At 33.1% G+C, this 11,875-nt stretch overlaps 1 protein-coding gene across 1 annotated transcript; it reads right to left on the bottom strand.

Moving 5' to 3' along the window:
- Positions 1 to 200: 200 nt before the first annotated feature.
- On the bottom strand, positions 201 to 1,868 carry LOC105114659 (uncharacterized). Its single transcript, XM_011011280.1, has one exon. It carries the CDS (start codon positions 1,481 to 1,483, stop codon positions 293 to 295), a length of 1,191 nt encoding a protein of 396 aa, XP_011009582.1. The 5' UTR covers positions 1,484 to 1,868; the 3' UTR covers positions 201 to 292.
- Positions 1,869 to 11,875: the final 10,007 nt, after the last annotated feature.

Raw genomic sequence — 11,875 nt, 5'->3', positions numbered from 1 at the left:
TTCATTAATATATTCCTTCTCTGCAATTCAATTCATACAACAATCCCTTCTCCTTGATTACTGCTCCTTTCAAACATTACTTCCATTGAAAACAAACCACCTTTTCTCCTTTTTTTGATTAGATGGAGGGCTAAAAGCCTTGGAAAGAAGAAGAAGAAAATTCAAATAACCTTTGACTAAAAAGAAAATGAATATGACTAGAAAGAAAATAAATAAATTATTGATTAGATAAGTCCCCAAAACATTAATTACATTGATGATTTAGATTTGCGTTTTGATAACAACATGAATATTACAGAATGAAGCCATTAGCAATGGACTGATTAGTTTTGAAATTAGTGGTTTCATACACTGGGAGCTCCTCTCTGTACCTTCCAATCCCAATAAGATGATCGAGCTCAAAAAGATCAGAGCTTGAACAGCTCTCATCATCATCACTATTGCTATCACCATCACCTTCAACGTACCTGTGAAAACCCCTGAAATCAAATTCACTGACACTCTTCTTTTGATGACAACTCCTTCTCCAATAACCTGCTGCTGCTCCCCTAGCAACCTCTAATTCCCTGACAGAAGTACTCTTGACAGCTTTCTGAGGCATTGGCATCAATCCTGGATCATCTTCATAAATACATTTATGCCCACAAGGTCTAGAATCCTCGCCAACAATGACACTGACTGGATAGAATCGAACTGACCTTTTTGCGCCATTGCTTGGTTTCCCTCTTGGAGGGGGTGTTTTGCTTAAACAAGACCTTGAAAAGGAAGTAACCGATGAGCAAGCAGACTTTGATTTACGCTCGAAACTTACATCTTCCATGGCCCCAATAGAGCACATTTTCACTTTCTTTGCAGCACTTGCTGAATTGAAAATAGAATTTAGGAAGCTTGCAATGCGACCACCCGGTGAAATTGGCTGTTTTACCTTCTTTAATTCACCATAGATTTTTAATGCTCTTAACTTTGTCTTACTAAAGCCTCCGCCTTCACACCTCGGCTTCTGTTGGGGCGTATCTGAAAGTGGTTTGGTTCTTTGTTGGGCAAAACTTGAATTTTCTTTGACACTGGACTCATTTTCGGAGGACGAGAACACATCTCCTCCTCCTCCTCCTCCTCCTCCTCCTCCACCTCCTCCTCCTGCAGAGCTAGAGTCTGAAGAGCTTGAGGTCGAGTTATAATGTTTAGAGCCACGAGAGCTTCGCTTCTCCATCCAGCTTTCAATCATGACAGCTCGCCGAAGAGTAGGAGGTGCTTGTTTCTCCTCTTCAAGAAATGGTGCATCACGCCTGGTTGTTGAAACAGAGTTGCAACCCTGTTTCTTGATCATGGTTGTTTCTCTGGAGTATCGCCCCAACACATGTTCTTCGCCGTTGGAATCGTCAATCGAACGGTAAATAGAATCAAGAAGAGTCGAAGAGAAAGATGGGGTCCTTCTTCTCTGAGGGAATGTGGTTTCCCTTGAAGATCTCTCCTTCTTGTACATGTTTTGAGCACAAGAAATGTAGAGGGCAAACAGAGGTACTTAAAAGAAAAGACTTCCAGTGAATAAAGGCCCAGAGGAGGATTTGACAGGAAGAGGGTGGAAGCAAGCTAGCTGGGGTAGCTAGAGATCCTACGGACAGTGAAGTATAGTTTAAGGGGGTTTGGGAGCTTTAGTGTCTGCTAAGGGAATGTCAAAAGCTGCAAGACACATTAATAGAATTGCAAGTAGTCATGTGAAGTAGAAAGAAAGCCTAAGCAAATTAAATAAAATAGTACGAGTACCAGTATTATTTATCCCCTGGTGTTTGTGTGTGTAAATGTAGCGTGTTTGTGTACGGCTTGCTTTGAAGAATAATAAGCTTGAGACGAGAAACACGAGTACTGAGGGAAAGGCAGGCAGGCAGGCAGAAGAAATGAAAAGCGGCCTCTGTGCTGTGCGTGGCTGTGGAAAGATTTTAAAAGGAGATGCCGCGCGTGCGGGTAAATTGTAGAAACTGTAAGTTGGATGCGATGGACAGGTTGGCGGGCAGGTGATGATTGCTTGGCGCTTTCATTACCTTATTTACTGTGTTGTCAAATGTCAAGTGGAGCATTTCTACTGGTGGCTGACGTAAGACAGGAATTTTCAATTTTCGTTTTTTTTTTTTTTTAATATTCTGTCTTTGAGGGATGAATTGCGAGGGACCGTTGGGATCAAGAGCCCGTATTTTTTTTTAAAAAAAAACCCAGCCTATCTGTTAATAATTTCAATATTAAAAAAAAAATATGATAATTGATTCATCTAAAAGAAAACATGTGGCATGACCAAGAAGCATTATGATTGATATTTAGTACTGCTACTGCAACTGACCATGATGGTTCCATGATGTCCAATGCTATTCAAAGCTTAACTAACTTGGAAGACTTTATGAGTGTTCGATTCAAAATATTTATTTCCTAGTTGAAAGCTAGCTCTTGGGTTAATTATTTTGCCTGTCTCGTAAGACAGGAGCTGAATCTTAGTATTAGTATTTAAAGAGAGTAGTATCCCTCACTGTATTTCTTTTGCCCGTCTCATTACACAAATTTTCAATTCAAGCTCTATACCTTGCAATTCATTTTTTTTTCATATCATTATGTTTTTTTTTCATTCACTTTACTTTCCAAACTTTATTGTTTTCTCAAGAGGTTTCTTTACAACTATTAAAATGTGGCATGAATTAAAATTCTACTGTAGGATTTACAGGGATTCTTTTCTTGTTAAAGGATAAAAAACTAGGTACAATGACAAATGCAAGGTGGGAAGAGATGGATGATAAAGCCTTGATGAGAATCAAATTTAGTTTTGTGAAAAGTAATAAATTTAAATTTTTTTAAGAGTTTCAATAATCTCGTTAGATATATCCAGAGTTATTTTAGGATTTTATATGAAAATTAGCTAAAGATTGGATTTTTTTTGGCTTTAAATATTTGTTTCAAAGGCTGGGTTGTTACAAATCACAAGTCGTTTAATTATTTAATATTTAATTGTAATTCACACGAATCATCAGTAAAAAATCTCACAAACCCTATTATGAAAAAGATATTGCTATACCTTAAAGTGCTAACTCTTTTCTTTTATATTTTAGATATATCAATATTGTACTCTAGTCACATTTTTCACTATCCACATAAAATAAAAGGTATAGCATTCTATTTATAGAAAACCTAAAAACTCTATAAATGAAAAAATATCAATTTGTCTCTTAAATAATATCACATATATTATTTTAAGCTAATTTTAAAAATTTATTCATTTAAGTCCCTACATGATTTTTCTAGGTGTAGAATTGCAATTCTCTATATAAATTACTCTCTAGTCTTCAATTTCTAAAAATTATTTACAATCAAGTTATATTTGATTAATCATTTCATTTTAATTTTTCATCAATTATTTTTATATGTATGACCAATTAGGTTTCCTAATAAGTTGGTCTAGATATAAATTACAATCCTAAATAAAATAGAATTAAACAAATTAATTTATTATCAATTCAATAATTAATTGATTTATATTTAAAGATCAAGTACAATGTCTTGCAACCTGTCATGATTCCTCAAATAATAGAAAAGTCATAAGTGGTTTGACTCAACTTTTCAGTGACTAATTTTTTGATGCAATTATTGTCCCTTAATCAACAATGTTTTAATTTAGACATTAAAACATGAAGTGTATCTACCATCTCAAATTATATTTGTTTTTAATATTATAGTCATTGATTATCTGAATAAGATTTGAAACTATTTGCAAATCTCATTCCACCTTATACAATGATTTACAATCAATACTATTTAAAAACAAATGAAACATTTTTTCTAATTCATCAAGGGTGATGAATCCTCTATTGGTTACTTAAATACCTTCATACAGTTCATGTTATACCTAATATTTACCTATTTGTTACCATTGATTAGAACATGTAGCAGGATCAAGATATAACACTTTGTATGTAAGATAACTTATTAATATCAAATCTAAGGATCATTTACATAAAATTCATATGAACCTTTTCATATATATAAGTGATCTCTCTATATGAAATTATCATGCTAGTTAATTCAGTAAACATGTTATTTGACAAGCATCTATGATTAATACTTAAAAGTGTGCTTTTATCAAGGTTTTATATCATTATTTTGCACTTGAAATATCAATAACTCCTTAACTAGAGCATATTTTATAATAACAAATCTAATAATATAAGATACCTTTATTTTATGGTAAATGCTCATTTAAAATCCAAGTATTCTCACAATTCAAAGGATTGATTGTTGTGATTAACTAGTAGAAGTGAAACGATAAAGAAAAGGCTAAATTTAAGAAGAAGATACCGATTCAATTCAAATTTGAACACTGTTCAGTCATTAGATCATATCTAAAGTTATAGATCTTGGATTTCAGATTAATTTATATGGCTGGAAAGATAAGAAATAAGCCTACAACTTTAATGACATGAAAAAACCCAAATTTGTCGTTTTTAAATTCAAAGTTTAGCCACAAAAGAGGAGTCAGAATTTGTCCTGCAATCCAACCCAAACACTGCTTAGATTTTTACTTATAACTTGATTTCTAGAAGGCCAAATGCCATGAAATTTGGTGGGTGGAAGGAAAATACAATTTCAAACAACTTTCATGAAGAAGACTAGCTCAACTTCTGATGTTAGAAATGAAATTTCATCCACACAAGAGCATAAGGCCTATCCACCACATTCACCAGCAGCACTACTTAGTATTTTAAACATATTTTGAGTTGTAGTGTTTACGCTTTGATTACTAGGGACTAGTAATAAGCTGGTTGGGGGGTGTGATTAGTACTTAAAAGTGCATTTTTATCATGGTTTTATATCATCATTTTGCACTTGAAGTATCAATAACTCCTTAACTAAAATATGTTTTATAATAATGTATCTAATAATATAAGATACCTATAATTTGTGGTAAATGTCTATTTTTAATGCAGGCCTATCACATAAATGAAAGGATTGATTGATGAATTTAAGAATTGAAATTGAAAGGATAAAGAGATGACCAAACTTAGAAAAGAGATGTCGGTGCAATCCAAACCGGAACACTATTCGGTAATTGGGTCATATCTGGAGCTATAGATCTCAGATTTAGGTCTACTTTATATGGATGGAAAGGTAAGACATAGGCCTACAACTTTCATAGGATCCTAAGATCTAAAAAGGCCATTTTCAAGTCCAAATTGTTGCAACAACAAAGAAGCCCGAATCTGTCCTCTAGCCCGAGCACTGTTCAATATTTTGACCATATCTGGAGTTCTAGAAGTTGAAATAAGCTGAATTTTTTACACAAGAAAGTTGAGACAATTGCCTACAACTTTTATGTTTTTGAGTGGCTCCACTTTTGACGTTATCAATGATGTTTTGGGCAGACAAGAGAAGATAAAGATTGTCACCAAGTCAAGAGTTGGCCACCCACTCATCAATTAGTCATCAAATCAATAGTTCCCAATTTTGGCCTATAAAAGGAGGCATCTGCCATGCATTTAGGCATCTTGGTGTCCAGATCAAGATCATGCTCTTGCTTTCTCTTTTTGTATTTTTTGTAATGTTTATGCTTTGCTTTCATTAATATCAAGTTTATGGCTTTCATTTCTTTTCCTTTACTTAGTTAACTTTTATCTTATTTATGTTCTTATTTTGTTTATCTATTTTTCTTTCTTTCATTATGTCTAGCTAAGTTTATTATGTCAAGGTGAAAAGGTTAATCTAGCTAAGTTAGTTATGTCAAGGTGAAAAGGTTACACTAATGGTGTAAGAATAAGTATAATGTAAACTTAATATGGACTTTAATGTTTGATACTAACATGTTTTATATTTGTTATCTTGTTCACTCTTTAATACTTTGCTTGTTAAATGATTAATCTTGATTTATGTTGTATAACACTTGGTACAACAAATGCTTGGCACTTTCATAGCCCATAATGTATGGTATAACCGACACCTGAGCTATGAAAGGAACTTGATTTGTTGTTAACATAAGTTATAATCATGAATGCTTGACGAGATTTACAAGTATTAGCATTAATTGAATAAGATTACTAATGTAATCATGTTAACAATCTATAATCAGATTGGAACCTCCTTTGTGTGTGGTTTCCAATTGAATAATAAGAGTTTATACTATACTTGTTTGACATACCATTAGTAGAACCTCTAACCTTGACATTTGTTATTATCATTGTTTAATCCTTATGTTAATCTTTCCATCTCAAAGTTCTCATCAACTTCTTCTTTTTTCTTTTTCTTCTATTATTATTAGTACTACTACTACTACTACTACTATTATTATTATTGTAATTATTGTTATTATTGGTATTATTGTTATTACTATTACTATTGTTGTTGTTGTTGTTATTATTATTGTTGTTGTTTATAATTGTTGTATATAATTTGTACAATTAACCTCTCTGTGGTTCAACCCCGGTCTTGCCGGGTTATTTATTACTTCGACACTCCTACGCTTGGGAGAAGACATCAATCTTTTCGTCGTGTCAAGTTTTTGGCGCCGTTGCTGGGGAGGTAAGTTTTGTATAAATTATAATATTTATTTTATTTTTTCTTTTCACTTTTCTTGTATATAAATTTGTTTCTTTTCTCTTGTTTCTTCTTCTTTTATTTTCTTCTTCCTTTTATTTTATTCCTACACGTGCATGAGAGTGTGGTCACGTACATCAAGTGGTAGACTTTGTAGGGTATCCTCATCATTTTCAGAAAATATGGCCAAAGAAGATAATCAATCACTTCATAATGAGAATAATGAGAATAACCGTGCTAGAACACTTAGAGACCACATGAATCCCACAAGAAGAAGTGCACCATCATGCATAGTTTTTCCTCTCGATGCATCTCATTTTAATTTTAAACCAGGTATTATTCAACTTTTACCTTCTTTTCATGGCTTAGAATTGGAAAAATCCATACTTGCATTTAAGGGAATTCGAGGAGGTCTGCAACATATATAATAATTTAAATTGTAGCATGAACACCATCAGATTAAAGCATTTTCCTTTTTCATTAAAAGATAAAGCTAAAACATGGCTATAAAATTTGAGACCAGGATCCATTCATGCTTGGGATGAAATGCAACAACAGTTTTTAAAGAAGTTTTTCCCATCTCATAGAATAAACTCTTTCAAAAGACAAATCACCACTTTCACTCAAAAACCAGGAGAAACATTTTACCAATGTTGGGATAGGTATCGAGACTTGCTTAGTACTTGCCTTCATCATGGTTTTCAAACATGGAGATTGGTTTCACATTTTTATGAAGGGTTAACACCTAGAGATAGGCAAATGGTTGAATTGATGTGCAATGGAACTTTTTAAGATAAAGACCTTGATGAAGCAATGGAGTACTTAAACTTGTTAGCTGAAAATACTCAAAATTGGGACACCGCGGGTACTTATGAGGCACCGAGTAAAACTCAACCTCATACATCCAATGGAGGTATGTACAACCTTAGGGAAGATCATGACCTTCAAGCCAAGTTTGCATCTTTAGCTAGAAAAGTCGAGGCACTAGAATTGAAAAAGAGTGGTTAATTAAAATCTGTTGAAAACATTGTGTGTCAAATATGTGAAACAAATGAACACTCAACCAATAATTGTCTAACCTTGCCTTCTTTTAAGGAATGTATCCATGAACAAGCCCATGCTTTAAACAGTTTCCAAAGGGCCAACCACAACCCATACTCATAAACATACAACCCTGGTTGGAGAAATCACCCAAATTTTAGTTGGAAGAGTGAGAACAACAATGCACAAACTTCACAACCACCGTTTTAAGCACACCATAATTTCTAAAATTCTCATGGATATGCACGTCCTTATGCTCCACCTCCTAGAAGAAATCTTGAGGAAACATTGCATGCATTTATTGAAAAGCAAGAGACAATCAATACTCAACTTGCTCAAAACATGACAAATTTTAAAGATACTTGCTTGACCGCTTTTTATGATCGGCTTGTTTTAACTCGCAAGTGCACGAGTGTACGATGTAGCAATTAACTCGGTAAGATCGAGGTCATATCCACAGAGAGCTAGATCTGGAAATTAAGCTAAGTAACAAAAAAAACTCAAGAGAAATTAAATTAACAATAACTTGGTTGAAAATAATTGATGGATTTGTTTTTAAAGATAAAAAAAAATGTAAATAGATTTTAAATGACAAGAAAAAGTAAGTCTTGGTCCAAATCAATTTTAATGGTGATGTATTGGTGATTTCTTCAACATATATAAGATAACTCAACCTAATATCAACGATGGTGATATTAGATCGGAAGACATTACAATGAAGATTAGAAAGATAAAGATTGATTATTGCTTAAGAATGAACAAGTACTTTCATATTAAGTAAGACATTGAATGAAGCAATCTCTATACCAAAACTAAAGTTTGTGCATAAAAATTCAAGATTATAACATTACCTAAATGATTTCTAAAATTTCTTTACAATAATAAATCATTCATGAAGAAAATAAGAAGATAAACATTAAGATTCATTCATATCCTAAAGAACTCACCTCAATCACCATTATCCTTGATTTGGATCCAAGAAAGAGTTTAGCCAACCATGATTATATATAAGAACACTTCAATAAACATGAAAGAACTTGAATCCAACTGAAATAATAAGTTTTACAAACTAAAGAACCGAAATCTATAAAGAAGAACACAATACAATTTCAGAAAAAATTCGGACACAAATCTGACTCTAACTTTGGACAGCAATTCGACCCTTTTAGAAGCTTTTTTTCGAGAAGTCTATTAGAGACATATTCATAGGCAATTCTGTCAGCTTTCCAGATCATTAAAGAACAGCTCATTTGGACACCTGAGTCAAAAGTTATGGGTAAAACACCGAAAGGTGTTCTGAAAAATCAAATCAAGACAGCTTTACAACTACTTTGGTGCATGTTTTTCTTCCTCATTTATGAGGTGTCTCCTTCTTCTTTTTGACCCAAAATAATGTTAAAATATCCCCTCCAGCTTTCCATCCATGTGCTTGCCTTCTTGGATTAATGGATTACCCAAAATAAATCAATTGTTATTTGTTGTGTGGACATGTAAGATCATGGATTGTGTTTGGGTTGATTTGGGGTTGATTTAGGGCTGATTTGGGGCTGATTTTGGGCTGAATTTGAGAATCAAATAAGTATACAAATGTACTTATTATTTGGGCTAAGATTGACATTGAAACCTTGAGTGTTTAATGGTTGAAGTTTGCACACAACATAAGGCAAGTTTGGGCTTGAAATAAATCATATGATATTCTTTTCTAGAATTGGAATAGAATTGATTTTTGGGACAAATTTGGAGCACTTATTTGAACCAAGATTTGCTTCAATCTTCAACTAAATGTCTCTTCAATTCTTTGTTCTGAATTCCGACGTTGAATTTTCTGAATTAATTCATTTAAGCTCCAAAAACCTATCAAAACATTAAAACAAACTTCATTACTAAAAAACACATCAATTATTATAAAAACAACCAAGTAAAAACAATAAATACATATGTAAAATAAGAGACTTAATGACACTTTTGATGCACAATCAATACTCTTGCAAAATTAACATCTGCTCTCAGTTTCCAAGAGAAAGGTAAGTTTCCATCTCAACCACAACAAAATCCCAAGAGGCAATACAATGCAAATACAAGTAGTTCCGGAAGCCAACACATGGATCAAGTCAAATCAGTCACTACTCTTCATAGTGGTAAGGTTATTAAAAAACCCTCTCTTGAACCTTCTGAGAAAGATGATGAGTCAATCTTTGAGGGTAAGGAAGGGGTTGAATCTTAAAATTGCAAAGAAACGACTGATTCTCCGCCAGCATTTCCATTTCCTCAAGCCATGACCAAACAAAGAAAAGTCAATCACAACTCTGAAATTTTTGAAACTTTCAAATAGGTAAGAATCAATATACCTTTGCTGGATGCTATTAAACAAATTTCTTCCTATGCTAAATTTTTGAAAGATCTATGCATTGTGAAGAGGAAACTGAATGTGAAAAAGAAAGCCTTTCTAGCTGAACAAGTAAGTGCTATTCTTCAAAACAATAATGCTTTGAAATATAAAGACCCTGGTTGTCCTATAATTTCTTGCTTTATTGGAGAGCATAAAATTGAAAGAGCCTTACTTGATCTCGGTGCTAGTGTGAATTTACTTTCATATTCAGTTTTTCAGAGTCTCAATCTAGGTGAGTTAAAACCAACTTCTATAACTCTTTTACTTGCTGATAAATCTATAAAAGTGCCTAGAGGAATAATTGAAGATGTGTTAGTACAAGTCGATAAATTCATTTATCCTGTGGATTTTATTGTCTTGGACACACAACCTGTTGAAGTATGTAATTCATTTCCTGTTATTTTAGGACGTCCATTTCTTGCACCTTCTAATGCATTGATTAATTATAGGAATGGACTGATGAAGCTATCATTTGAAAACATGACATTGGAGATGAATATTTTCAACATTTGCAAGCAACCTAGAGATGATAATGATTTACAGGAAGTGGAATTTACTGAAAAATTAATTCATGATCAATTTCCAACCGCTTCCAGTGAAATTGAGATTGATAAATCTGATGATTTGCAAATAATTTATTTTCAGGAAGAATCAAAGACAAGTAATTGAAGGCCACAAATTGAGGAATTGCCACCACGATCAAGTAAGTCCATACCTTCAAGTGTTCAACCACCAAAACCTGATTTGAAGCCGTTGCCATCCAATCTCAAATACTCGTTTTTGGGAGAAAATAAAACTTTTCCAGTAATAATCTCTTCCAAACTTAATGCACATCAAGAAGGTAAGTTATTACAAACTCTGAAAATGCATAAAAATACATTAGGATGAACCATAACTGATATAAAAGGAATTAGTCCTTTGATTTGTACACATAAAATTTATTTAGAGGAAAATGCTAAACCCTCTAGAGAAATGCAACGAAGGCTAAATCCTAATATGAAAGAAGTAGTGAAAAATGAAGTCATTAAGCTTCTAGATAATGAAATCATTTATCTTATTTCTGACAGCAAATGGGTAAGTCCTACCCAAGTTGTACCCAAGAAGTCTAGAGTCACTGTGATAACAAATGAGAACAATGAGTTAATTCCCACTAGAACTGTTACTGGTTGGCGCATGTGCATTGACTATAGGAAACTTAATTTAATGACTAGAAAAGATCATTTTCCTTTACCTTTCATGGATCAAATCCTAGAAAGAGTTGCAGGTCGTGAATTTTATTGTTTCCTAGATGGCTATTCGGGTTACAACCAAATTGAAATTGCATTGGAAGATCAAGAGAAGACTACTTTCACATGTCCATTTGGTACTTTTGCATATTGAAGGATGCCTTTTGGATTATGTAATGCACTAGCCACATTTCAAAGATGCATGCTTAGTATATTTAGTGATATGGTTGAACATTTTCTTGAGATTTTCATAGATGATTTTTCTGTTTTTGGCGATTCATTTGATGATTGTTTGACTAACTTAGAAAAGGTTTTGACCAGGTGTGAAGAGAAGAATCTTGTGTTGAATTGGGAAAAATGTCATTTTATAGTAACAAACGGCATTGTACTTGGTCACATTGTTTCATCAAAAGGAATTGAGGTCGACAAATTTAAAATCGAGTTAATTGCAAACTTGTCAACACCAAAATCTCTTAAAGATGTTAGATCATTCGTAGGACATGCTGGTTTTTATAGAAGGTTCATCAAAGATTTTAGTATAATATCTAAGCCTTTAAGTAACATTCTAACAAATGATACTATTTTTGAATGGACTGAACATTGTGAAGAAGCCTTTGTTAAACTTAAAAACTTGCTTACTTGTGCTCTTATCATTCAA

Source organism: Populus euphratica, unplaced genomic scaffold, assembly GCF_000495115.2.
Source record: "Populus euphratica unplaced genomic scaffold, PopEup_1.0 scaffold795.1, whole genome shotgun sequence".
Classification (NCBI taxonomy): Eukaryota; Viridiplantae; Streptophyta; class Magnoliopsida; order Malpighiales; family Salicaceae; genus Populus; species Populus euphratica.
The sequence above is the reverse complement of the archived record's forward strand: the minus strand, read 5'-3'. Positions and strand labels throughout refer to the sequence as shown.

Bases quoted from the DNA above. Each gene is read 5' to 3' on its own strand.
- LOC105114659 (XM_011011280.1), bottom strand. From the start codon at position 1,483: ATGTACAAGAAGGAGAGATCTTCAAGGGAAACCACATTCCCTCAGAGA.